This window comes from Eretmochelys imbricata, chromosome 12, assembly GCF_965152235.1.
Source record: "Eretmochelys imbricata isolate rEreImb1 chromosome 12, rEreImb1.hap1, whole genome shotgun sequence".
NCBI lineage: Eukaryota > Metazoa > Chordata > Testudines > Cheloniidae > Eretmochelys > Eretmochelys imbricata.
Window position 1 is genome coordinate 7,872,437 of NC_135583.1, and position 27,946 is coordinate 7,900,382.

At 51.1% G+C, this 27,946-nt stretch overlaps 1 protein-coding gene across 1 annotated transcript; it reads left to right on the forward strand.

The window, feature by feature from the left end:
- Nucleotides 1-2,496: 2,496 nt before the first annotated feature.
- Nucleotides 2,497-27,649, forward strand: PLLP (plasmolipin). Its single transcript, XM_077831476.1, has 4 exons — nt 2,497-2,649; nt 21,049-21,222; nt 24,670-24,789; nt 27,542-27,649. The coding sequence occupies exons 1-4, from the start codon at nt 2,497-2,499 to the stop codon at nt 27,647-27,649; spliced, it is 555 nt and encodes a 184-aa protein (XP_077687602.1).
- Nucleotides 27,650-27,946: the final 297 nt, after the last annotated feature.

Below are 27,946 nucleotides of genomic sequence, written 5' to 3' on the forward strand. Positions count from 1 at the left end.
CATTTCACATTGACCAGAGAAGGATTCTGATACCCAGAAAAACTTTGTAAATATGGTGTAAACTGCAACTGCCTTGCATATGCTTCCCCCCCTCATAAGTTCTTCATGCTACTTGTTAATTACACTATCATGCCAAGTATTTATGGGCCTGATCCTGCGCCCATTGAAGTCAATGAAAAAACTGCCAGCCACTTCAGTGTCAGCAGCTCTGGGCTTTAATAAGGATTCCTGCTTTCTCACAGGCCCTTTACTCCTCCTCTAAGTCAGACAGTGGTTCTCAACCAGGAGCACACATGCCCCTGGGGGTACGCAGAACTCTTCCGGGGGTACATCAGTTCATCTAGAAATTTGCCTAGCTTTACAACAGGCTACATAAAAAGCACCAGCAAAGACAGTACAAACTAAAAATTTCATAAAGACGATGACTTGTTTATACTGCACTATATGCGATACACTGAGATGTAAGTACAATAGTTATATTCCAATTGATTTATGTTACCATTATATGGCAACAATGGGAAAGTCAGCAATTTGTCACTAATCGTGTGTTATGACACTTCTGTATTTTTAGGTCTGATTTTGTAAGCAAGTAGTTTTGAAGTGAGGTGAAACTTGGGGGTACACAAGACAAATCAGACTCCTGAAAGGGGTACAGCTGTCTGGAAAGGTTGAGAGCCACTGCTCTAAGTCACTCCAGACAGAACAGGAACTTGTGACACTGACAAAAACAATCACCATGAACAGGGATTGGAATAAAACAGGGGATTAGAGTGCAACAGGAGAGAATGGCTGGAAGGGAGGGATAGAGAGATGGAGGGATAGATAGAGAGATAGGGTGGATGGGGATAGAGAGATAGATAGATTAGAAAGACAAGCCTACTGGATCCATTTAGAGAGACAGAACCAGATTGATAGAGCCAGAAGAGTACCCAGAAGTCACTTACTACAGGACAGGCCCAACAAAGAAAGTAACAGAACGCCACTAGCCATCGCCTTCAACCCCCAACTAAAACCTCTCCAGCGCATCATCAAGGATCTACAACCCCTCCTGAAGGATGATCCCTCACTCTCACAGACCTTGGGAGACAGGCCAGTCCTTGCTTACAGACAGCCCCCGAACCTGAAGCAAATACTCACCAGCAACTACACACCACACAACAAAAACACTAACCCAGGAACCTATCCTTGCAACAAAGCCCGTTGCCAACTCTGTCCACATATCTATTCAAGGGGCATCATCATAGGAACCAACCACATCAGCCACACCATCAGGGGCTTATTCACCTGCACATCCACCAATGTGATATATTCCATCATGTGCCAGCAATGCCCCTCTGCCATGTACACTGGCCAAACCGGACAATCGCTGTGCAAAAGAATAAATGGACACAAATCAGATGTCAAGAATTATAACATTCAAAAACCAGTCGGAGAACACTTCAGCCTCCCTGGACACTCAATTACAGACTTAAAAGTGACAATTCTTCAACAAAAGAACTTCAAAAACAGATTGCAAGGAGAAACTACAGAACTGGAATTAATTTGCAAACTGGACAGGAGGGATGCTCAGTGGTTTGAGCATTGGCCTGCTAAACCCAGGGTTGAGAGTTCAATCCTTGACCATTTAGGGATCTGGGGCAAAAACTGGGGATTAATCCTGCTTTGAGCAGGGGGTTGGACTAGATGAACTCCTGAGGTCCCTTCCAACCCTGAGATTCAATTAAATTAGGCCTGAGTTAAGACTAGGAGTGGAATGGTCATTACACAAACTAAAAACTATTTCCCCATGCTAATTTCCCCCCAGCCTTACTCACCCCTTCTTGTCAACTGTTTGAAATGGGCCACCCTGATCACCACTACAAAAGTGGTTTTTCTTCCTGCTGATAATAGCCCACTTTCATTGAATTGTCTCCTTAGGATTGGTAAGGCAACCCCCATCTTTTCATGTACTCTCTCTCTGTATGTGCATATATACAGAGAGAGAGAGAGAGAGAGAGATCTTCCTTCTGTATGTTCCACTGCATGCATCTGATGAAGTGGGTTTTATCCCAGGAAAGCTTATGCCCAAATAAATGTGTTAGTCTGGAAGGTGCCACAAGGACTCCTCCTTGTTTAAGAGGGCTACCCCTCTGGAGCAGGTAACTAGGTACCTGAAGAGATAAGCTTGGCTAGCTACAGCTGCTACCTTATTTCCAGCACAACCCCGCCCGCAGTGACGGCTGGGGCCCGCCCTACAAGCCCGGCCCGGACACGCGGGTTGCGGTTGCGAAGCCTCCGGGCAGTCCCGTCTCCGGCGGCAGCGAAGGGGTTCGTCGCCCTGCCGGCGGGAGGGAGGCTCATTGCCTGGAGCGCCCGCAGCGAGCCGGCTGGTTGGCTCCTGTCCCCGGGTGTCTGCCCGCGGCCGGCGAGGGGGCGCCCTGCCCGCCCGGCACCATGGAGCGAGCCTGAGCCGGCGGCTCTCTGCGGATCGGGGCCGCCCCTCCTGCCCCCAGCGCCATGTCCGAGTTCCCGGCCAAAGTCCGCACCCAGACCAGCACCCCGGCTGGGGCGCACGGCCCGGCCGGGAGCTCGTTCCCGGTGCTGCGCTCCCTCGGCCTGGATCTCGGCTTCCTCCGCTCCTTCCTCGGGCTGCTCATGATCGTGGAGCTGGTGAGTACAAGCTCCCGGCACCGGGCTGGGCAGGGGCTGGCAAGGAGGGGGACAGGTAGGGGCTGCAGCAGGCTCGCTCAGCGGCTCTGAGCCCCCCCCCCCGCCAGACACAGGTAAGAGGCACCTGGTGTTTGGGGGCCAAACCCCACCTCTTTCCCTCCAACCTTTGTGCAAACGCCCGGAGCGCCCCCCTTCCAGCTCGAGTGGTGTGCAGGGAGCCGGGGCTGTAAACAGATCCCAGGCACCTGCGGGTGGTTACCGTGGCTGGGGGGGGGGCTCCGATTATAACCGGGGCCTCCCCCTCCCCGCTGGAAGAGACGCGGCGCACACGGGCGCCTGGCCCACGCGTCTCTCTCAGCCCCCCTGCCCGCTTGGCCGGACACTTTCACCGCGTCCTCCCCCTTTGCCCGCAGCCAGGGTTTCGGTGGTGAAGTTCCCCAGAGAGCCTCTGCCCCTCTCCGGGCTGCAGCCTTTGTGACTCGGGGGGGTCCCAGGGGGCACCAACCCCCCGGGGTGTCACTTTACACAGATTCCCCTTTTCTGGCGAGCATTCTAAAAATTGACCTTTTCTGCCAGTGCCCTAATTTCACAACAAAGTTGGAACAAACGCCTGGAGGTGACGGCACAAATTCTGAGCACTGGAGAATTTTACAGCGCTCCATGGTTGCATCAGGGAAATGATCAAAGGCAGGTTTCCCTGCCTAGTCCACAATAATGGCCCCAGCCACTACCAGTTACAGGAGTGGTTCTCAAACTTTTGTACTGGTGACCCCTTTCACATAGAAAGCCTCTGAGTGACACCCCTCCTTATAAATTAAAAACCCTTTTTATATATTTAACACCATTATAAAAGCTGGAGGCAAAGGGGGGTTTGGGGTGGAGGAAGGCAGCTTGCAACCCCCCATGTAAGAACCTTGTGACCCCCTGAGGGGTCCTGACCCCCCGTTTGAGAACCCCTGAGTTACAGCAAGGTCAGTGCACAGGCTGGGCCATTATCCTGTTTTTTAAATAGGTAATAACTAGTTAGAGGGCAGTGTAATAAGGATATTTTTAAAGCTTGACAGAATTAGATGTATGGTTTGACACGTAATTATGGGAGAAAAGTCTATAAACGTATTAATGGCTTGATTCTCAGCTCATGGTGTGAATCCGGAGTAAGTCCAGCGAAGTCAGTGGCATTGCACTGTAGCAAAACCAAAGTGAGGACATCTGAATGCCACAGAAAAATTGTGGGCCTGATGCAGATCTAATCCCTGCTTGTTTTACCCTAACGTAACTCCACTGACTTCAGCAAGTTACAGCTGGTTTACACCCAGTGCAAGTGAAACAGAACCAAGATTCCACTGCTCCAGGCCAGAGTTGCAACAGTGTAACAGAGGAAAACTTGGCCGCATATTATCATTGTGTTACATAGTGATCCACTGTGCTATGAACTGGTTATTTTCATGCACCGCCTCTGGTTTGCATTCTGATTGTAAAGCATGAAGGGTTGTTTAGTCAATCAGGTCACTTGGTTAGCCAAAATTAACCACACATGGCCTGTTGCAAAGCAGTGGAACAGTTACCCTAGTAACACACTCTGCGACCTTTGTCGTGGAGGAGGGGGAAAGGGTAACAGCACCTCCAATCGGACTTTCAACTGCCCCGTGCTTCAAAGCACATTTCAGTGTTCAGAGTCTCTTCATGGGGAGAGCTGTAGCCAGAATATGGTGGTAGCTGGAGAACCTTGGAACAGAGAATTGCTCCGGTTGGCTTCCCATGGAAAATAGACACTGGAGTCTTTATAAAGTACCAGCCACTGTGACCAAATTAGAGACAAACAAGAAGGACGCTTTTAAAAAAGTGTACAATCTCATAATATGATAAGACAAAAGAGCGTGTTTGCTCCCTACATCATCACCAAATCATTCGTGCATTTTGTGCTGAAAGATCAGCAGGCAGAAGAAAAGCATATCATGAGGAATAAAAGGTAAAGCTTTAAAGAGATTTCATGCGGATAATATTCACCTCCTATAGCCATGAAGATCATTCTAAATGGCATAAGAAACTCCCTAAAACAGGTGCGAAATTACACTCAGTCCCTTGACAATCTGACATGGAGTTAGATCAAGAAACACCTTTGGAAGATCTTTGTGAGAGGAAGTATGAGCTTCTCTTAGTTTGAAAGAGGGCTGTAATGTTTAGAGGTCACATCACTCCCCCATTCATTCTAATACCTCTGCCAATGCCCCTTCCTCCCTGTCTTTCTACCCACTCAGATGTGTGAATCGGTTCCCTTTCCTGGGATCTGGTAGCCTAGGACTCTTTAAATGCCAGGGGAAATTGTCAGGATAAAAACCCATCCATTAAAATGATTCCTTTTATTGGATCAGATGATTCCTTTTATTACTTGCTCATCTACGGGGGTCTATTCCACCACGCACACCCCAGCCCCAAAGGTAACTACAGTGGTCACTTTTACTTCCCAGTTCCCTGGCATTAGCAGATGCTGCTGGTTTTTATTTTACTAAGCTGGACCCTGGCCATTCAGGGCTTGGAAGATCAAAACCAGCACCTTGATTGGCACCCAGGAGTGAGTGGGTAGCCAGTGTGGAATGTTGAGCTGAGTACAGTGTAACGAAGTACCCATATATACCTTCAGCAGCAACTTCTGAATGGTCTTCAAAGGCAACACCAAGTAGAGGGAGTGTCAAGACTCTTGTGAGGAGGGATAGAGGCGAGGGCTTCTGGGACAAGGTCCGTCGCCCAGAGGAGGGTCCGCAGATTCCTAACCAACCTTAGATCATTCCTTGCCAATGCCTGGGAGTGTCTGAGCAATGATGGACTGAGTAAGTGCCTTAGGCTGTGGGCTGTATCGGAAAAGGGAAGGCTGTAGACTGCCAAAAGTGGGTGCGGGCTCAGCCCACCCACGTTCCCTGCAGCGCTTGCCCCTGCCTATCAGCATCACTTTCATCCTGAGTGGATTGAGCTGTAGCCACTTTGCTCTCATCCTCATCCCCATGCTGGGGAAAACAGAGCCCGCAGTGCTGGGATTCAGTGAAAAGGGATCACCCACTCCCTGCCAAACAGTGCGGCTCCCAGGGGGTGTACATACATACATACACATGGAACGGGACTGGGGCCAGCATGGAGTGAGAGTTCCCACCGAGAGGGCAGTGCAAGCCCGTTGTAAAGCCATTGCTCTCAGACCACCCTGGTGCCAGAGGGGAGGCAACAAAATGTCATGGTCCAAGCCATTGCAGGGTACTGATAGACTTGCGATGACAAGCCTGGACTCCTTACCTGTCTCCATAGCTAGGAGATCATCTCTCACAGTCAGCCATAGCCAGACTGTCTGTGCCATATCCCCATAAGAACGTAAAACAGCCATCCAGGGTCAGCCCAAAGGTCCATCTAGCCCAGTATCCTGTCTTCCAACAGTGGCCAATGCCAGGTGCCCCAGAGGGAATGAACAGAACAGGTAATTATCAAGTGATCCCTCCTGGCAAACAGAGGCGAGGGACACCATCCCTGCCCATCCTGGCTAACAGCCATTGATGGATCTGTCCTCCATGAACTTATTTCTTTTTTGAACTCTGTTATAGTCTTGGCCTTCACAACATCCTGTGGCAAACAAGTCCACAGGTCAACTGTGCATTGTGTGAATAAATATTTCCTTTTGTTTGTTTTAAACCTGCTGCCTGTCAATTTCATTTGATAACCCCTAGTTCTTGTGTTATGAGGTGTAAATAACACTTCCTTATTTACTTTCTCCAGTCATGATTTTATAGACCTCTATCTCTCCCCCCTTTGTTCTCTTTTCCAAGCTGAAAAGTCCCAGTCTTATTAATCTCTCCTCATATGAAAGCTGTTCTAGCCCCCTCATCATTTTTGTTGCCCTTTTCCAATTCGAATATATCTTTTTTGAGATGGGGCGACCACATCTGCATGCAGAATTCAAGATGTGGGTGTGCCATGGATTTATAGAGGGGCAATATGATATTTTCTCTCTTTTTAGCTATCCCGTCCCTAATGATTCCCAACATTCTGTTCGCTTTTTCGATGGCTGCTGCACGTTGAGTGGATGTTTTCAGAGAACTGTCCACAATGACGCCAAGATCTCCTTCTTGAGTGGTACCAAAGAAACCAAACTAAGAGGGGTGTCTGGAATACAGAGCAAACTGAAGCTGCCCTGCTTCCTCAGAACTTTTCAGACAGGAGGATTCCAAAGTGCTTTGCAGTCCCCAGCCAGGAACTATTTACTCACCAACAAAATGCAACCACCTCTGCAATGGAATGTGGCAGCTGTGTAATAGCGTGCAGGAATTCTACACAGTAGTATGGGATAGGAAGTAAAGAAGCAGTGGTTATCCAATTGATAGGAGAAGGGGAATTCTAAGTAGGCAAAATGAAATTAGGTAAACTGGAAGTTGGCTCGGACTTTAATCAAATCTAGGTGTTTCTGTCATTAGCCTGTCACGGAGTGTGGGGGAGTCCAGGCCCTGCACCCCTCTTCCTGGGATTCACTGAGACTCTCAGCCAGCCAGTAAAACAGAAGGTTTATTGGACAACAGGAACACAGTCCAAAACAGAGCCTGTGGGTACACCCAGGACCCCTCAGTCAAGTCCTTCTGGAGGAGCAGGGAGCTTAGACCCCAGCCCTGGGGTTCCCTGTGTTCCTCCACCCAGCTCCAAACTGAAACTAACTCCCCACAGCAGGCTCTCTCCTCCAGCCTGTCTTCACATTCCTGGGCAGAGGTGTTACCTCCCCCTCCCCCTCCTGGCTCAGGTTACAGGCTCTCAGGTCTCCCATCCCCAGGGCACATTCCCAGATCAACACTCCCCCCTCCCTGCTGCGTCACATCGTCACATAGCCCCATTAGAGTAACAAAAATGCCATGTGATCTTTAATCAGCACAAGCGGTCAGGGTCTCAGTCTTCTATCTCAGGGTATGTCTACACTAGGAAGTTAGGTCAATTTTATAGAATTTGATTTTTAGAAATCAATTTTATACTGTCGATTGTGTATGTCCCCAATAAGCTCATTAAGTCGGCGGAGTGTGTCCTCAATACCGTGGCTAGCATCGACTTACGGAGCGTTGCACTGTAGGTAGCTATCCCACAGTTCCTGCAGTCTCTGCTGCCCATTGGAATTCTGGGTTAAGCTCCCAGTGCCTGATGGGGCAAAAACATTGTTGCAGGTGGTTTTGGGTACATGTTGTCAGTCGCCCCTCCCTCCTTCCTTCCCGCCATGAAAGCAACGGCAGACAATCATTTCGCGCCCTTTTTCCTGGGTTACCCGTGCAGATGCTGTACCATGGCAAGCATGGAGCCTGCTCAGCTCACCGCTGCTGTTGTGAGCATTGTAAACACCTCGCGCATTATCCTGGGGTATGTGCAGAACCAGACTAAGAGATGCCAGCATGAAGATGATTTTGATGAGGACAAGGACACAGACGTTCCTGAAAGCATGGGCTGTGGCAATTGGGACATCATGGCGGCAGTGGGGCTGGTTGATACAGTGGAACGCCAATTCTGGGCCTGGCAAACAAGCACAGACTTGTGGGACTGCATAGTGTTGCAGGTATGGGATGATTCCCAGTGGCTGCGAAACTTTCGCATGCGTATGGCCACTTTCCTTGAACGTTGTGAATTGCTTTCCCCCGCCCTGAAGCTCAGGAATACCAAGATGAGAGCTGCTCTGACAGTTGAGAAGCAAGTGGCGATAGCCCTGTGGAAGCTTGCAATGCCTGACTGCTACCGGTCAGTCAGGAATTAGTTTGGAGTGGGCAAGTCTACTATGGGGACTGCTGTGATGCAAGTAGCCAATGCAATCACTGACGTTCTGCTATCAAGGGTAGTGACTCTGGGAAATGTGCAGGTCATAGTGGATGGCTTTGCTGCAATGGGTTTCCCTAACTGCGGTGGGGGGATAGACGGAACACATATCCCTATGTTGGCACCGGACCACCTTGCCAACCAGTACGTAAACCATAAGGGGTACTTCTCAATGGTGCTGCAAGCACTGGTGGATCACAAGGGACGTTTCACTGACATCAACGTGGGATGGCCGGGAAAGGTGCATGACGCTCGCATCTTTAGGAACTCCAGCTGTTCGAGCAGTTGCAAGAAGGGACTTACTTCCAAGACCAGAAAATTACTGTTGGGGATGTTGAAATGCCAATAGTTAGCCTTGGGGACCCAGCCTACCCCTTGCTCCCACGGCTCATGAAGCCATACACCAGCAGCCTGGATAGTAGTAAGGAGCAGTTCAACTATAGGCTGAGCAAGTGCAGAATGGTGGTGGAATGTGCCTTTGGACATTTAAAAGCTCGCTGGTGCTGTTTGCTGACTAGGTTAGACCTCAGCACAACCAACATTCCCATTGTTATCGTTGCTTGCTGTGTGCTCCATAATATCTGTGAGAGTAAGGGGGAGACATTTATGGCAGGGTGGAAGGTTAAGGCAAATTGCCTGCTGGCTGATTTTGAGCAGCCAGATGCCAGGGCGATTAGAAGAGCACAGCTAGGTGCACTGCACATCAAAGAGGCTTTGAAAACCAGTTTCATGACTGGCCAGGCTACAGTGTGACAGTTGTGTGTGTTTCTCCTTGCTGCAAACCCACCCCCTTTGTTGATGTTAGTTCCCTCTAAGCTAACCACTCTCCCCCCTTCGATCACTGCTGGCAAAGGAAATAAAGTCACTATTGTTTTGAAACCATGCAATCTTTCTTTATTAATTAAAAAAAAAAGTGAGATAACTGACAAGGTAGCCCGGGTGGGGTGGAGTGCAGGAGGAGGGAAGGACAAGCCCACATTGCTTATTGTAGCCACACTACAGATCAAAACTGTTTGAATGCCAGCCTTCTGTTGCTTGGGCCATCCTCTGGAGTGGAGTGGCTGGGTGGCCGGAGCCTCCCCACCCACGTTCTTGGGCGTCTGGGTGAGGAGGATATGGAACTTGGGGAGGAGGGCAGGCGGTTATACAATGGATGTAGCGGGGGTCTGTGCTCTTGTTGGCTTTCCTGCGGCTCCAACAGACGCTTCATCATGTCCGTTTGCTCCCACATTAGCCTCAGCATTGCCTCCTGCATCTGCTCTTCACGCTCACTTAATGCTTTCCTGGCCTCTGCCACTGAATGCCTCCACGCATTCAGCTGTGCCCTATCAGCGTGAGAGGACTGCATGAGCTCGGAAAACACGTCATTGCGAGTGCGTTTTTTCACCTTCTAATCTGCGATAATCTCGGGGACGGAGATGATAGGGGGAGCATAGAAACATTTGCACCTGGAGAGAGATAAAAAGGGAGAGTAAAATTTACGATGATACGTTTCTGAGAACAAAAGGGAGACTCTTTCACAGTGAATCAAGCAATTCACAGCAGACAGCACATGTGCTTTAGGTACAAGGTCGCGTTTTGCCTTTTATATTGAGCGCCTGCCGGTATGGTGACACATCACAAACGGCTGGACAACAGAATTAAGTTTCCAGGCAGTCATAGTAAGCCTTTTGGTATGCGGGGTTGGCCTCTTACACCTTCATAACACGTGAGAATGGTTTCAAACTGCAGCACCATCCTTTCTCATAGCAAGCAATGCCGGTTGGGTTTCACATTTAGAAGGAGGGGCTGTGGTTTTTGGGTGGATGTGCAGCACACACCACCCCTCACCCCACTGCGTGGCTATTCTCCGGTATAATCCCTTTTAGCCAAGCACAAACAACCCAGCACGAACGGGGTCCTTTTACTGGTCCCTTACAGAAATTCCCCTATTTCAACCAGGTGACCATGAACGATATCACTCTCCTGAGGCTAACACAGAAAGATATAGACCAAATGTTGCTTGAATGCAACCAAAACCCAGGACCATTCGCTGCCATGCTTTGTGCTGCAATGATTCCAGACTACTTGCTACTGGTTTGGCATGGTAAAGTGTCCTACTGTGGAGGATGAAATAAGGCAGCCCTCCCCAGAAAACTTCTGCAAAGAGTACCCCCAGGAGAGCTTCATGAGATGTCTCTGGAGGATTCTCGTTCCATCCCCGGACACGTTAACAGACTTTTCCAGTAGCTGTACTGGCCGCGAATGCACCCCAATTCGTCAGGGCAAATCAAACATTAAACACTATTGCTTTTAAACCCTGTACAGTAGTTACAGATGTGCACTCACCAGAGCTGCCTTCTCCGGCTTCAGGGTCGGGGATCCCGCCTTGGGAGGGTATTGGCTCCAGGGTGATGAAAAGGTCCGGCTGCCGGGGAGAATGGATTCACGGCTTTCCTGCTGTGCATTCTTCTTCTCTTCCTCATCCACAAAATCCTCCTCCCTGTTGTGTGAGATTCCCCCCTTGCAGGCGACCATGGACAGTGGTGGGGTAGTGGTAGGGTCCCCTCCCTAGAATGGCATGCAGCTGATCATAGAAGCGGCATGTATGGGGCTCTGACCCGGAGCGACTGTTTGCCGCCTCTGTCTTTTGGTCGGCTTGCCTGAGCTCCTTACCTTTCACGCAGCACTGCTGTGTGTCCCTGTTGTAGCCTCTCTGCACCATGCCCTGTGCGATTTTGGCATATATATTAGCATTTCTTCTTTTTGATCGGCGTTCGGCCTGCACAGAGGCTTCTCCCCATACAGCAATCGGATCCAGCGTCTCCCGTTCACTCCATGCTGGGGCTCGTTTGCGATTCTGGGGGGGCTGCATGGTCACCTGTGCTGCCGAGTTCGCCACGCTGACCAAACAGGAAATGAAATTCAGAATTTCCCGGGGCTTTTCCTGTGTACCTGGCTAGTGCATCGGAGTTCAAAGTGCTGTCCAGAGCGGTCACATTGGAGCACTCTGGGTTAGCTCCCGGAGGCCAATACTGTTGAATTGCATCTGCACGACCCCAAATTCGACCCAGCAAGGTTGATTTTAGCGCTACTCTCCTCACCGGGGAGGAGTACAGAAGTCGATTTTAAGAGCCCTTTAGGTCGACGGAACGGAGTTGGTTGTGTAGACGCATTAATTTTAAAATTGACCTAACATGGCTAAATTCGACCTAACCCCGTAGTGTGGACCAGGGCTACGTCGCAAAACACCACCTTCAGAAGCACCCTTCGCACCAGTTAGGGGCATTGCTTCAGTGCTGTATTAGAGGGGAAGAGATTTGCCAACCTATTAACACCTCTCCCTGCTTTCCTTGTCAGTCTCCTATCAAACCACTCACCGTGTCCCATGCTGCTTAGTTTATGATCCCAGCCCAAGGTGGAGGAGTGACCAGTGTAGGATACAAGCCCTTTAGCCATGGAAAACATTCAAGGGAGGCCCAAACAAAACCAGAACCGAGATACAAAGATTGTACTAAGCACCAACACCCCGACCAGCATGTGATTAAGAAACAAAGGTCAGATCCTGCCCCAGTGAAGTCAGCGGGAGCATGAGTGGGCCGTAAGTCCCACAAGGCTTATATTCAGGAGTATTTTATTTGTATTGTATCCATGGGGGATTTGTTCTCCTCACCCCTGATCTCAAAGTGAAGCTCGGACAAAATCAGGAAGAAGGATCACACACAAACCACAGGTTACTCCCAGGTCTAATGTGTGCAATCCCAGAAACTGTATATGCCAACATTCAGCGTGCAGGCCCAGTCCTGGTGCTCTTCTGTTAAATCAGGCGCTTGCTTCATGCCGTTCTTTTTCCATGCCAATTGCACAGACATGTTTTAGAACATCAGGTCCCCAAACCCATCTTGGCGCCCGCGGAACGTCATCCTGCAGTGACATCACATCGGCACTGTGCCAAGATGCTGCAACACAAATGTGCCAATTGCGGCTTGGTTCCAGCGGCCAGTGTTTAAAAGGCAGCAGCCACAGGGGCCACGGCACTGAGCCGTTGTGAAGAAGGTAGGTTAGATGAATCAAGGCAACTGTTCTGTAGCGTCTCCTGCTCGCTGAGCTCCTTGTTAGGAATTTTTTCTTATGCGTATTTTGCAATCACGAGGGTTGGAAATTGATGTGAAAAAAAGAAGGCATTGTCTAGACTGAGGCGAGAGCAGGGCCTCTGGGAACCAGGGCCTTTGTACTCCAGAAGGACAATGACTTGTGTGTTCTAGTGTTTCTTTGCTGACAATAAGCAATGAAGACTTACGTAAAGTCCGTGGTGGCAAATCAAGGCCCCAGCCAGCTGCTTTCAAAGGCTCATTCTCCTCTATGTCAATGGAGGCTTAATGGACGTAGAGTTGTCCGTCAGACCCATTTATCTCCGAACCAGAGACGAGTCTGAATCAGGACCCTGCCGGGCCTAATGCTGGGAAAGTTTTGGTTGGACATATTCCTGGAGGTTTCATCCCATGGTGCAATCTTTAAAATTAATCTTTAATTCCTGGAGTCTCCCGGGCAATCCTGGAGGGTTGGCAACCCTAGCTGCCATCAGGGAGACCTGGGAACAATGGCCAGGTTGGATGCCCAATGGCCCAACCAGTGCCTGGAGCGGAGAGCAGGGAGCGTGCTGGAAATTCCACCGCTTGCTTTGGGGCACCATCTTCGGGATTAGCTCCTGGCTAGCAGGGGTCAGATAAACAGGAAGCTCCGCTCCCACCTCTAGCTGCTGGAAGGGAGGAGAAGCTGCTGGTCTCTTCTCCCCCCTACCACCTCCTGGTCTCTGCTACGCTACATCTCCCTGAGTGCCTTCTGCAAAGAAGAGGGGAAGGAGAAAAGAGGGGCCCGCTACTTTACTGCTCCCCAGCCTCCGCTTTTGGGGTCCTCCGCCCTCATAAATAGCTCCAGCACCTGCCGAGCTGCGAGTGAGTGTGGGTGCAAGTGAACATATGTATGAGTTCCCTGCCTGTGCATGAACACACCTGTAGGGACGTGGACATGCATGCAAGAGCTGGGTGTGAGGATAAGTGGTGGGGTTCTCCAGTAAGGCAGGGGGGGTTGGGAGCTCTCTCTTGCTCGCTCACTCGCTCTTACAATGGGACTTGGACGAAGGAGCAGGAGACAGGCAGCTCCCAGGCAGCTCCTGCTGCTTCTCCAGGTGTGGAGGAGGGGGCGGGGGGAAGACAATGGGACCTGAGTCCCCCGGGAGGGTTTGGCAGGGGAGGGGCAGAGCCAGCTGGCGCAGGGATAACCCTGGAAACAGCTGGGCCCAGGCTGCAGGGCCCAGGCTGCGGGTCCCAAGGTGGCTGGTGGGGTATTGCTCAGTCCGGCGGGTGCACAGGCCAGAGCCCTGCAGGGAAATAAGGACAGAAATCACTGCAGCTGGGGCTGATGCACTGAGACGTTCCCCAGTGACGAGGCAGATACTGGGGCATGGCAACCGCAACTTCACCATCGTAACAGAGTCACAGGCCTGCTGCGGGAGGGGAGGGGAGGGGGGATTCTTCAGGCTGATGTCTGGGGCTGTAATTAGGGAAAGCCATGGGATGAAACTGTGAAAAGGAAATTTTAGGCTGACTATTAGGCATAATGTCTTAACGGCGAGCCTCCCAGGGAAGGGCAGAGCCATCCTAGAGTTTAGGAGAGTTCAGATCTCCAGTTTGGGCTCATCTGTCAAGTGTCAGGTCTCACAGCAAAGAGCTATAGGGCCTGATCTGGCTCCCAGCTGCAACGCTCCCAGTGACATCAAGGGTGTAGAATAGCTCACCATCCCGTCGGGGACCTGCTGGGTCATTAGATTATCAACAGCATTTCCTTCAAACATATTCCTTAGATCTCTATATTGCCCGTCCTCCTGGAGGAATCCCATGAGCTTTACGGATGGTGCAAGTAAGAAAGGCAGCTACTTCTGGGGTGGAAACACAGCAACCGGTTTGAGTCAGGACAGTGGATTTTATAAGTTTAGAGGAAGGAGAAGGGCTAAATAATTTCTCTGTGTGAAACAGCGGGGATGGGGGAGCATTGGAATTTAGAAAGAGGGAACATCATTGATTTCCTCACACTGTGACTTAGCTGGGGCACCATGATTGGCACCCCCTACTCTTGCAGAAAGAGTGCTGTGGCCTGCTTGCGCTCATTGAAGATCCAGGACCTTGGTTTGGCATTTCCCCTGAAGACTGGTTGGTACGGAACCAGTACCCCAGCATCGGGCGGTAGGGCACTCCAGAAGCAGAGCCCTACTGCCTCATGCTGGGGCATTGGTTCAGTCCTGGCGCAGAGGGAAGCATGCCATCTCTAGGACTGTCTCCACCCACCCCCCAAGGAGGTCTCCTGGCCAAGCACTGGGCTGGTACAACTCCGCTTTGTTTTACAAATCTGGAGTTTTAATTCAGAAATTGAGTAAAATCAACCAGGATTTCCTCTGCCAACACAAAGCCTGATTCTCCTGTCTCCTGCGCTGGTGTAAATCGAGAGTAACTCCACTGAAGCTGAAGGGTGTAAAACTGGTGTGAGAAGAGAATCAGGGCTCTAATTCTCTTACTACTTCGATTTCGACTGAGTTGCTCAGTAAGGCCAGAAAGCAAATGTCCTGAGTAACTTACTTTCATCCTTGAGAGCTGGGGTTGCCCACACTACAGAGGGGGCTGCGAGCAGAGTGAGTGAGTACAACTTACAGCTCGCAGAGGAAGGCAGTGCACAGAGAGGCCGTGATCAATTAAACAATTAGGAGGCTGTCGGCACACTGACCACAAAGTAGAGGTGCTCAGCCCTGTATGTTACGGGAGGGAGGTAAATGAGGGCTCGCCAAGGCATGGCAAAGGTGGATAAGTAGAAGCTATTATTTGTTTTATGGTAATGCCTAGAGAATCCATTGGTTTTTGTTCTATTTGTACAGCACCTTGCACAATGGGCTCTTGGTCCATGATTAGGGCTCTTAGGCACTGTGGTAATACAGATCATCATAATAGTGCAAGGCGCTGTACATACATAAGAGACAGTCCCTGTCCCACAGAGGTTGCCATCTAAATTAAAAAAAAAAGTGGAAGGGGAAACTGAGGCACTGAGCTGCAACGTGACTCACCCAAGGTCCCTCAGCAGGTCGGTGGCAGAGCCAGGAATAGAACCCAGGAAGTATGGCGACTGCAGACAGAATCATAACTCACTGGCAAGTAGATTCACAGTCTCGCATGAAAGCTTGGATCAGGCCCGTCAGTGAAACAGCCTCTCAGGCAGGTGTGTCTAGGCTATAAGCTAATGAAGAGCTTTTAATTCTGCACAGAGGGCTGGTCCTCTACCATGTATGTTTTACTCACCTCTTCTTCAACCCAGCTCTTATTCTCTCCCCCCCCTTCTGTTCCTCCTTCTTTATTTGCTTTATTGTTCAGGGGGCAACGAGCATGACTAATATTTGACTGACGATGATAGCTCCTTTGTGTCCTACCTGCCGTTCATTGCTTCCTGACTAGATTTACGGGGGTCTCAAGAGTGTCATTTAAACAAAATATGTTGCAAGGTGTAGTGCAGTTTAGTGTATAAAGCCCTAAATAAAAGTGTGTGGGGGGGAAACAGCTTCTGCCCTGTGTCCTGTCACTGAGCTCAGCTGGAGCAGAGCGGCTGCCTTCCCCGAGATAGAAGAGCGAAGTTGGTGGGAAGGCAGGTCCCCATGGCTCTAATGAAATCAAAACGATTCTGAGCACTCGGCACCCATAGATCTCAGGGTGGCCCAGCACGACTAGCTCCATTTTACGGGGAGGGGGAAATTGAGGCACAGAGAAGTGAAGTGACTGACTTGTTAGGGTCCCTTTGAGTCAGTGGCAGAGATGGGAGAAGAACCCTAGTCTCCTGAGGCCTAGGCTGATGCCCTCACCACTAGACAACACGATCTCCCTATCCTGGGCACACTTTCCAGCCCCCCGCTCTGTTGTACCTCTGGCTTCCAACAGGCTGTTTTATTGTCATGGGCTTTGCTGTCTGTATTGCTCATTCCTGCTCTGGTTACTCACCAAGGCAGGTCTGAGTACATGGAGGGTGACCAGGTGTCCGGTTTTCGACTGGAACACCCGGTCAAAAAGGGACCTCGGCGGCTCCGGTCAGCACCACTGGCCGGGCCGTTAGAAGTCCGGTCGGCAGTGCTGTGGAGCTAAGCCAGGCTAGTTCCTACCTGTCCTGGCTCCGCGCTGCGCCTCGGAAGGGGCCAGCAGGTCCGGTTCCTAGGCTGAGGCTGGGAGGCCTCCCACGGGTCCATGCGCTGCCCTGCCCTGAGCACCGGCTCCGCACTCCCATTGGCAGGGAACTGCGGCCAATGGGAGCTGCAGGGGCGGTGCCTGTGGCTGAGAGCAGCGCACAGAGCTGCCTGCCACGCCTCCACCCAGGAGCTGGACCTGCTGCTGGCCGCTTCCGGGGTACAGCACGGAGTCAGGACAGGCGGGGAGCCTGCCTTAGCCCCCCCACTGCGCCGCTGACCGGGAGCGACCGGAGGTAAACCCGCGCCCTAACCCCAAGCCCCCCCAAACCCTTCATCCCCAGCCCCACCCCAGAGCCCTCATACCTTCCACACCCCAACCCCCTGCCCCAGCCCAAAGACCCCTCCTACACTCTGAACCCCTCTGCCCCCCCCAGCCTGGAACCCCCTCCTGCATCCCAAACCCCTCATCCCCAGAGCCTGCACCCCCAGAGAGAGCCCTCACCCTCCCTGCACCCTATCCCCTTACCCCAGCCCAAAGCCCCCTCCCACACCTTGAATCCCTCTGCCCCATCCCCCAGCCTGGAGCCCCCTCCTGCACCCTGAACCCCTCATTTCTGGCCTCACCCCCAGCTGGAGCCTGCACCCCCTCCCACACCCTTGCCCCAGCCCAGGGAAAGGGAGTGCGGGTGGGGGAATGTAGCGAGCAGGGGGCATGGCCTTGGGGAAGGGGCGGAGCAGGGGGCATGGCCTCAGGGAAGGGGCGGGGCTAGGGTGTTCATTTTTGTGCGATTAGAAAGTTGGCAACTCAAGTTACATAGCCCACGCCCGTCTTCCATGCCCCTGCAGGATGTCCAGTGCTGACACTCTCGGCCAAGCAGTGATTTCCATTAGGCAGACTTTCGGGTATTCGTTATTTGGGCTAAACCGGTGTCATCTTAGCTGCACACTGGGCCAATCCCGTGTCTTGCTGAAGTCAGTAAGAGAAGGGAGGCCCTCAGGCTTCTGGCAAATCGATCGCTTAGTGCCCAGCGACACAAAATTTTGGCTGCCCCTTCCTACGGTTTCACTGGGGCCTGGAGTGACTATTAATGGTAACTAATCACCAGGCATTTGGGGGTTAAGAGAACATCCCCCTGCCTCCCCCCCACCCGTGCATTTTACCCTCTTGTTGATCTTTCCACCAGCCCAGCTACAGGACAGATGCATTTTTGTCTGTGGTCCCTCCCCTGACCCCTCTCCCCAACCTTCCCCATGGGGTTGCACCTTTGGGGTTGAGAGATGCGTTTGCAAAGGCCCAGCAGATTCATCCTCCTTCTAAATGTGTCTGTGACCTGATTTTGGTACATCTTTCCAGCTCCTCCCCCACACCCCCCACCCGCCACAACCAAAGGGTGGCAAAGGGTCTGCAGGGACCGTGGGGCACGGGGCCCCGGCCAAGGGAAAGCAGCAGCCATGAGGAGAGAAAAGATCTAGAAGGGAACCGGGCTGCAATAAGCGACGGCTGCAGGTACAGACAAAATGACAAATACAACGTTCCCGGGGGTGTGATGGAAACCCCTAGGGCCCCCCTGGATGAACACAGCGATGCTGCGCCAATGGCTCCTGCCACGGGCTGCAGCATCGCTAGGTAAGGAAAGAGTCGGTTTCTCCCAAGATGTGGGAAACTGCAGACGGGGGTGTTTTCTCAGCCAGCGTCCCCCTCAGCCCCTCACCCCACCCCCAGCTTTCTGCCAAAGACCCACGATTCCTTCCCTTCTGCATTTCTAACGCGCCTTTCACTGCGGCGGGGAGGCAGGAGACATCGCTCTGGGAATAAAGGCTGAGCGGAGATCTCCCGGCCCCTTCCTCGTATGAGGCCACTTCCCCAGCAGAGCCAGTCTCCGAAAAATTTGCACCAGTTTTAACTAAATTGACTTCAACATCAGCTCTAGTTGGACAGGTGTAGCCCCCGGCCAGAGACGCGTTTAAGCCAGTTCACCCTTTGCTTATAAACAATGCAGATTCAGCCAGTAAATTACTGCCTCGCACAGGTACGGTCTCATCCCTCTCCGCTCCCAGGGGCAGGATCCTGGCCTGCTCTCTTACTGTGGGGAGGCAGGGTGTGGGGAAGGCCCATGTAAAGAGTGATTTGTTTGAGGGCCTGTCACGGGGTGCTCCGCTCACTGCTGGTCTGGCGCCTCCTCCTGGTCACTCGGGGGAGTAGCTCTCAAGGTAGACACCCCCTTCTGCGATTTGCACGCCATCCCTCTGTCTCATCCTCTGGTCTGCAGCGCCTCTCTGACTCCAGGACCCTCAGCGTCTCCTCCATGACGTAGCCCTCCAGCCAGGTCACTCAGCGTGCCCCCTTCCAGGGTACAGTCCATCAGCAGTCCTAGGCAGTCTTGCCATTCGCTGCCTCCAGGCTATGCCACGTCCTCGGTAGCTGGTAGGGGAAACCAGGTCTGCCCCCTTTTCCGGGTTCCAGTCCAGAGACCCTCAGCTCAGCAGTTCTGAGCTTTCCTCTCTCTGCCTTCACGGGCCCCTTCTCTGGACTGTGTCCTACACTCTGGTTCCCCTTCTCTGGATACTCCAGCTCCAAATCCTCCTCCCAGGAGGAACTGTAGACTAGCGCCTTGCAGTACTCAAACACCCTCCCTCTTCCCAGGGAGCAACTGCCCTTTCTCAGCAGCCCTGGCTGAGGCCTATTCCTTGGCTTTATAGGTCCGGCCTCTTCCTGCACAGGTGAGCCTCTCTCCAACCAGCTGCCTCTGGTCTAACGCTCCCCTGTTTGCGGCCTATTTAGCTGTTTGGCCCCACCCAGCCCTTGCAGGGCTAGTGGGAGGAGCTCACCCCACCTCAGGGCCCTTTCCTTATACAGCCAGCGTTTTCACAGTCTTCCGAACCCTTTCCCCCATCTTAACGACGTCCACACCGTTTACTGTGCAAGACTCTCAGACAAGATCCGGCCTGCCTCCTGGCACTTCAGAGGGGATTCCTGCAGTGCCTTTGGCTCACCCTTCCCCGCCCCAGTGCCGATGCGTCCTGTGTTTACATGGTGCAGTAGTGTAAGATACACCCCCTGCCCCAAGGAGCTTCCAAGCCAAGTCAGACAAGCTACAAGACAGCCGGACAAGGAGAGGGAGGAGGTGGGGATTCCTCATAATGAGACAAAAGAAGGATATGGAGGAGAAGCTGGTGTTAAGGAGGAATTTGGAGGAGGGGAGAGAGGGTTGTTGAGGGGAGAGGGACTGTTCTAGGCCTCATGGGACAGCGTGAAGCTGAAACTGGGGGAAAGAGCCAGGACAGGATTGGGAAGAGCAGAGGGATTGAGAGGGGAAAATGAGAGCAGGTGAGGCATGATTACGTGGGACCAGCTTGGTGAGGGTAGGTTGAGATCACTGGCTATGAAGTGTTAATCATAATGGCTGATATTGACCTAGTCATTATTCTGCTGATTAACAGTGATCAGTAACACACACCAGGGAATCTCAAGGTCATTGACAGAAAAAAACAGAGAGGCCAGCCCTACAGGGGTGGAGGGAACTTGTTTCATTAAAGAACCAGCCAACGCCCGCAGGTTTAAAGTAATCACGGTCACTGTTTATAAATAGTTATGAGAAACCCAAGTGGGGAAGACAGTATGGGAAAGTACCATGCCGATTACAGGGCTTGATTTCACACCCTGATCGTGCCACCTACCTTCCCTGGGGTCAGATCAACCCAATGCACGTCACCGGAGATTCCATCCTCTCTAAAACAAGCCACAGGACTGACAACAGATTCCATCCCCCTGAAAGAAATGTTAACAGTAACCTGGAAAGGGGGATAAATTGTGAGTTTTGTACCATTTTAGCTTCATTGTGATATTTGAATAAGGGCTCAAATGGTTTTCTTTCGTGCTTGATTTTTACATTAGAAATTGAGGTCTTCCTGAAAAACTCTATGGACAACTTGTAGGATTATGATTTCACAGTTACCAGGCAATTAAACCTGGTTAATTGAGAAAAGAAGGGATTTACATTCAGACTGCTGAAAGCCATTGGTCTAGTTTGTTTTTTGTTAACATGTCATTTAACTCAAATGCTTAAACAGTTGGGAGAAAAGATCTCTTTGTTAAAGAGTCAACATCCCCACCCTATCAAATAAGCCTTAAGAAAGCTCACAAGCCACATCTGAGGTCTCGAAAGAGTTTTCTAGCAAAGCCAGGGAAAGTGGAGGCTTGACATTCCAGATATATATATCTACAAAACTTAAGCAGGAAGCACTTGCAAATAATGAATGACAGAGCTCACTAACTGAGAGCTGGATCCTGCTCCCACTGACATCAATGGCAAATCTCCCCGAAAGAAGAATTGTAAAGATTTATTTGATTCCTTCCTTTTAACCACTTTTTCCTTTCCGTTCCACAGGTGCTCGGCTTGCTGGTGTGGGCTCTCATTGCCAGTACGTTTTACCAACCCATTCCAGCATACGGCTGGGTGATGTTTGTAGCCATCTTTTTCTGGCTGGTAACAATCATTCTGTTTGCGATGTATCTACTGCAGCTTCAGATGAAGCTCTACATGATCCCCTGGCCTGTTGTGGTAAGCCCCTGGAGCTGCAGATAAATGGTGTATTTCACAGGGGAAATCATTCCACGTTAAATGGTTTTATGGGGCTGATGATTAGATGTACCCTAAGATTGATTCCGACAGAATGTCGTCTGCATCCAACATACCTGTATCTTGTCCTGTTATTTGATTTTAACTCGACCCATCAGTTACTGAGACATTGCTTTTAAAAAGCCATCTGAAAAGTGCCACTCTAGCCATTCACTGCAGAGATGAGAGGAGTTCTCCCATCTGTGTAATCAATAATCCACCTTCCCAAGAGTTGGTAGCTAGGTTGATGGAAGAATTGTCCCGTCCACCTGTGGCTGCCTACACTGAGGGTCAGCTTAACTACATCGCTCACCATGTGGATTTTTCACACCCCTGAGCGACACTGCTGGGTTGACTTAAATTTTGAGTATAAACCTGGCCTCTGTGCACTCTAACTTGCATTGAAATGAACGCGACATTCAGCTTCCTTCAAAACACAATAGGCTTCCCTGTCCTCTCATATGCCAGTTTCACACTTGTGTAATGCCATTAATAGAAATCAGGGGCAACTGTGCTGAAGTCACACCTGCTTTATATCCCTTTATACCACGGAGGGGGATCTGGCACCAAGTTATCAAACAGGGGTTTGGGTATATTAGAAAACTTACACAAGTGCAATTAAATCAATTTAGTCACCCCACTCCACCCTCAAATGGAGCTGCACTTAAAGAGGTTTAAGTCACACGTATAGCAGTTTAGCTTAAGCTCAACTCCCATAAATGCATCTTTAATGGTTTGTGCTGGTGAAACTATAGCAAATTCAGTTACACCAGTGCAAATTTTCTAGATGTAAACCAGGCCTAGGAAAGGATAATATTTTGCAGGGAATAGACACATTTCTCTATGCTTCTAAAAAGCCTTTGACGGTTGAAAGTAAAGGGCACGATGTGATGGGTGATGCTTCAATGAACATTAAATAACTCAGCTGGTTTTAAGGGGACGATTCTGGGTTTACACCAGCGTTACCCCAGTTCTTTGAATTTGGGCCTAAATAAGTAGTGATTTAGGCCTCAGAGCAATATTAGGGATTAACCTTCAACCAACACTGCATCCAGCTTTCAATCTAGTCGGCGTACTGGAACTATTTGTACAGTGGGGGGGCTGAGAGTCACTGATCCAAACTGTAAACCCTGTATATGATGGAAACCACTTCAAGCCAGCACCCCTAGTCCCACTACCTATAGAATCTAGGCGAGAGCAGGGGACCTGACTCTGTTTCAGTGTTGCAGCCCTCTTAGTTGTAGGCATAGGTGCCGACTCTGTGGGTGCTCTGGGGCTGGAGGGGAAAAATTAGTGGGTACTCTGCACCCACGCTCCCCTCACCCCCCGCCCTCCGCCTACCTCCCAGCGCTTCTCGCCTGGCTGCCGCCAAACAGCTGTTTGGCAGCATTAGCACACTCTGGAAGGGCCGGGGGAGGAGCGGGAATGTGGCGCGCTCAGGGGAGGAGGTGGGGAAGAGGCGGGGCCGGCACAGGGATTTGGGGGAAGGAGTTGGAATAGGGGCAGGGAGGGGGCGGAGTTGGGGCAGGGATTTTGGGGAAGGGGTTGGAAGAGGCAGGGCCTCATGGAAGGAGTTAAGTTGGCGCCTATGGTTGCAGGAGTTGAAGGCAGATATACCAGGGAACTAGACCCCAGCATGGAGGCACAGGTGGTGGTGCCCTGACACAGGAAGGGCCTGACTCCACAGCATTTAGTCCATGTCTGGACAGGCTTTTTAAAGGAAGGAAGTAACCCACTAACAGTTTGCGTCTACATTCCTGGCGTAATGAAATCGCCCTTGAGTTGGAGTGGGAGGTTTGATGCTGCAAAGAATGCAGGATTGGACCCCAGAAATAACAAAGGCAAAAGAACACGGCCTTGCATGGGCAATGCTAGGGGGTTTTATGTCCAGTGCAATTCCTGCTCTTTAACAAACCCCCCATTTTAGTGCACCCAGTCCCTAAGCGAAGTGGAAAAGATACGCTGTCCTGTTAACTACCTGCATAGTCGCTACTTACTCCAAAGGGGTGCTGTTAGTACCAGCGAGGCAGCATATTAGTCACTGCACACCTTCTCTCTTCACTAGCTGTTTAGTTTTCCTCTGTCTGGGTCACTGAGCCACGGGGCTTTTCAGAATTCCCCCGAAGCTGCAATATGTCTACGGGATTCCACAGATCACACTGCGAAAGTCCAGCCGCGATTGTAAATATTACTTTAACCCTCCAAACAGATTTTTCAAACACTTTCGGCATGATTTAGTGCCGGGGTTCTCAACCTTCTTCTTTCTGAGCCCCCTCCAACGTGCTACAGAAACTCCATGGCCCACCTGGGCCACACCTTGTTTTTCTGCATATAAAAGTCAGGGCCTGTATTGGGGGTAGCAAGCAGGGCAATTGCCCGGGGCTACGTGCCACAGGGGCCCCCATGAAGCTAAGTTGCTCAGGCTTTGGCTTCAGCTCCAGGTGACGGCGCTCGGGATGGCAGGGCTTGGGCTTGCTGCCCAAGGCCCCAGTGAGTCTAATGCTGGCCCTGCTTGGCGGCCCGCCCCTAGGGGGTCTCGGACCCCTGGTTGAGAACGGCTGATTTAGTGCATGCTTTATTTGCTGTTGCAAATCAGCAGGGTGAACACAAGTGCTGGATGCAGTTGCATGCAGTAACCTGAGTTGTGCATACAACCAACCTGACACCTACTGTTCAAAGAAAACAGCACACTTCAGATGTTTATGTGCATTGGCCTGCTACACCCAGGGTTGTGAGTTCAATCCTTGAGGGGGCCATTTAGGGATCTGGGGCAAAAATAAGGGACAGTACTTGGTCCTGCTGTGAAGGTAGGGGACTGGACTCGCTGACCTTTCAAGGTCCCTCACAGTTCTATGAGATAATAAATATATAATAATATGGAGATATACTTATCTAATGCATATTCTATGGGCCTATTCAAAACGTAATGCTTCTTCCTCACCTTTCAAGCATGCACAGGATGTTTCTGGTATGGCAATCAGAAGTGAAGCCGTTAGCAGTGCTCACTTACCTGTGCTATAACACAGTGCTCCTTGCGCTGGACATGGGTTTTCTGATACCATTTGCAAATTCACAGGGGCGAGAGGTGGGGAAACCTGGCCTTGCCCCTCTTCATGAGAACGGGTTTTTCCAACCGGAGATCTTTGCTAAACTCCTCTCGGCCAGGGGATACTGCTGGGGTGGAGCCAGGTGAATTAATATATTTTTTGTGTGTGTGTGTTTTACATTTTCAGAAGTGACCAGTCATGGTGGGTGCCCCATTTGAGACATCTGAAAGGGGCCTGGTTTTCAGACAGGTCTGGGCAAATCAGCATGATAGATCAACAAGTAACAGGAAGAAAAGGAAACAGAGTGGTCCCTTTGACAGAAAACATCCTTTTCTTTCCCTAGTTAGTGATATTCAACACGGCTGCGACTGTCCTGTACGTGACTGCGTTTATTACGTGCTCCGCCGCCGTTCAGGATCACATCCGGCTACCCGGGGACTACAATAAAAGAGCAGCTGCATCAGTAAGTATCGAATGCGGCCCTGGCTTTTCCTATTTCTCTCTGCTATGGGACCCTTCTGGACTGTGCTGTGTTCACCTAGGCCTTGTCTGCGCTACACAGTTAAGTCGTCCTACATTAGGTCAACTTGCAGCCACCGCAGTAATTACTGTGTTTTCTCATGTCCACACTGCCCTTCTTCTGCCGCTGGAGTGCGTCCTCACCCGGAGCACTCACACCGACTGAAGAGGGGCATTAGGGGGGAGCTCCCACCTGGGAGCCCGACTGCCCGGTGCTGGGGACACCATATTGCCCTAACTACATTGACCTAAGCAATAGGTGTCCCTAGCCTCTGTTTGCCAGAAGCTGGGAATGGGAGACAGGGGATGGATCACTTGATGATTCCCTGTTCTGTTCATTCCCTCTGGGGCACCTGGCACTGGCAGAAGACAGGACACTGGGCTAGATGGACCCTTGGTCTGACCCAGTAGGGTCGTTCTTATGTACGCCTCTCATGAAGGTGGAGTTATTAGGTTGGTGTAGTGTGCGACTGACATTGACAGGAACAACACTGTAATGTAGACACAGAGTTAGGTGGACGTAGGCTGCCTTACATAGACCTAACTCTGGAGTGTCGACTTGGCCCTTGAGACTAAATGACTTGTACCTGCCCGAGATCCAAACCAAGCAGGAAAAAGGAGCGAGGCTTTTAGGAAGATGAGTGAAAGTGACCCAGGTGGACAGGACTGTCGGTTCAGCGATGTGTTACCTGGCTGGTGTGTTCCCTCCACAGTCTGTTGCCAGCACGCTTGGCTCTCCCACTGAGAGGCTCAGTTTTCAAGGTACAGAGCCAAGGCAAAGGAGAGCAGTCCATGTAAAATCCCCTCTAGGCAAGCCAGGGAAACTGTTAGCACCTTTCTAGCAAGACATGCTTCCTCAGAGCGATTTTAGTATCAACACAGGATCTGTGCGGTGCAGGTGGGGACGTGAGGCCCCACCCATGCTGCTGGTGTCACCAATGAGTTAATGAACCAGGTGAAATCTTTTGTTCCATTTTAGTGGGGTCTCAGAATCAGCTCAAAGAACAAAGGCTCTCAGTTTCCCCCGAGCACACAGAGATGACCCTCTACCCCAGCTCTGCAGCATCTCCTCCTGCTGGTCAATCCTCCACTCTGCTGGAAAAACACAGCTTCCTCATACAATGCTGTTCCCCACCCACTCCCCTGCAAAATGCCAGCCTTCGTGCCCTGTTTGTCCGATTCTCCCATGGCTGTCTCTGGGCTGTCCTTCATTCTGCTGCCCATCTCCCCGGGCTGATACACCAGGTCGCCAGCCTCTCCTGCAAATTCCTGCTCAAGCCCAACTTCTGCTGTGATATCTACAAGAAATTAGTCAGCTAATGTTGGTTCACTAGGAGAGCAGCTGGGGAAGAGTTCATGCAAAAAATATGATAAAATAAATCCAAACAAAGCCCCCCCATCATGCTGCTATGGGTTTTCCTTTCCCCCACCCTTCATCTGTTGTCTTAAAGACTAAGCTCTTCAGGGCAGTGACCAGGTTGTCTCGTGTTTGGACCATGCCTAGCTCACCAGGCAGGCACTTATTGCTACATAAATAACAATGAGGCCCGCCTGCCAGGCCCTCACCTCTTTGGCTGGGTCACCCAGCTGCAGCCAGGCAGCACAGCTGGCCCGTCACTCCTCTGGGTCCTCCTGTACCAGGCTCAGCCTCATAACCTCCTGCTTCTCCCACAGCTGCCACTCTTTCTCCTTCCCCGTTTTACTCTTGGGGAAAAAATGGGGTTACTCAGCATGCAGGGGGCCAAAACATGATCGAAAAATCAGGCTTTAGCCCAGCTAAGAGCCTAGGCAACACTACTGTCTAGTTTAGGTCCCCACCTTGGGAAAGACCATCCTCCTCCTAACTGATAGGTCTCATTGCCATGGCCAGCCAAAACGCTGGTAGACCCTGCTTGGCTATCATGCATGATATTATGAAAGGCTTTAAACCATGCTGTTATAGCCGGTTAGATGGGCATCCTGAGGCACTCTTCAGAAGGGCTTTTTAGCCCCACCCATCTAGAAATCTCAGCTCCAGGAATGGCCATTTCTCAAGGGGGTCTCACTTGTGTTTGAGAACTTTGGCCCAGACCCACAAAGGTATTTAGGTGCCTAATTCTCATTGATGGGCCCCATGTGGATCCAGTATCAAAATAAGCAGCTTTCAGTCACGCTCAGTGGCTCCTGTTTCTTACTTGTGCCGTGCACGTAGGCGGTGCCACTAGATGAAGTCAGGTAGAGGGACACAGGTGCCTGCTCTTTAAAAGGATCTTGCATCATAAGATTGACTTTTAAAAATTCTTTGCATGTTTAAACTGGACGGCATCCCTGCACTTTACAGACAGGAATGGATGGAGCCTCACCGACTCCTTTAGGTGACATTTGACACACACGATCCCCCCCTTTCACAGCGGAGGGGGAAGGGAGGGGGGAGTTGGCACAGCGTTAAGTAACTTGCCTGGGCTCCTACAGTGGGTCAGTGGCAGAGGCAGGAATAGGACCCATTGATAGAGCCCATCCTTGCCTTTTGTGCCGAGGCAAGATGCACTAAATCAGGCATCCGTCAGCCCAGGCATTTAGTAGGGCAGCTGCTGCTCTGCTAGCTGACTGAGTGCCGCGGATTCTAAGCACCGTGCTGGGCAGCGTTCGCATCAGTGTTAACAACACTCTGCTGCAGAGAAACTAACCGAGCTTTGTGGTGTTGCTCTCTCTTTCAGTTCTTTGCCTGCATTGTGATGATAGCCTATGGGGCCAGCGCTTTCTTCAGCTTCCAGGAATGGAAAGGATTTGGCAGCAATGCAGCAACCAGTCAAGTGACTAACTAACCCCACCTCCCCCCACGCTGGGTCTCTTGAAGGCAGTTTACCGTTGACGGGGTAGGGGCGGGAGGGCTTGCTGGATTTGCATTGAGCAAGGGAGCCTCTCATTCAAATCAGTAGTGGCTGAAAATCATTACTGGCCAATAGCTGTTTGGTGGCCTACGTGAGGGCTGACACGTGGTCTTTTAATGCAGCTTACAGTGGATAAGTGTCCACAGCACAAAACCCACCACAACTGGCATCCTTGTATGGTGAAAGACTGACTTGGGAGACTGAAGTCTCTGGAATTGGTGTCTTCATGTC

Excerpts from the sequence above, each read along its gene's own strand:
- PLLP (XM_077831476.1), top strand. The coding sequence starts at position 2,497 with ATGTCCGAGTTCCCGGCCAAAGTCCGCACCCAGACCAGCACCCCGGCT. Across the intron at positions 21,223-24,669 it reads TGATCCCCTGGCCTGTTGTG|TTAGTGATATTCAACACGGC; the intron begins GTAAGCCCCTGG and ends TTCTTTCCCTAG. Across the intron at positions 24,790-27,541 it reads ATAAAAGAGCAGCTGCATCA|TTCTTTGCCTGCATTGTGAT; the intron begins GTAAGTATCGAA and ends TCTCTCTTTCAG.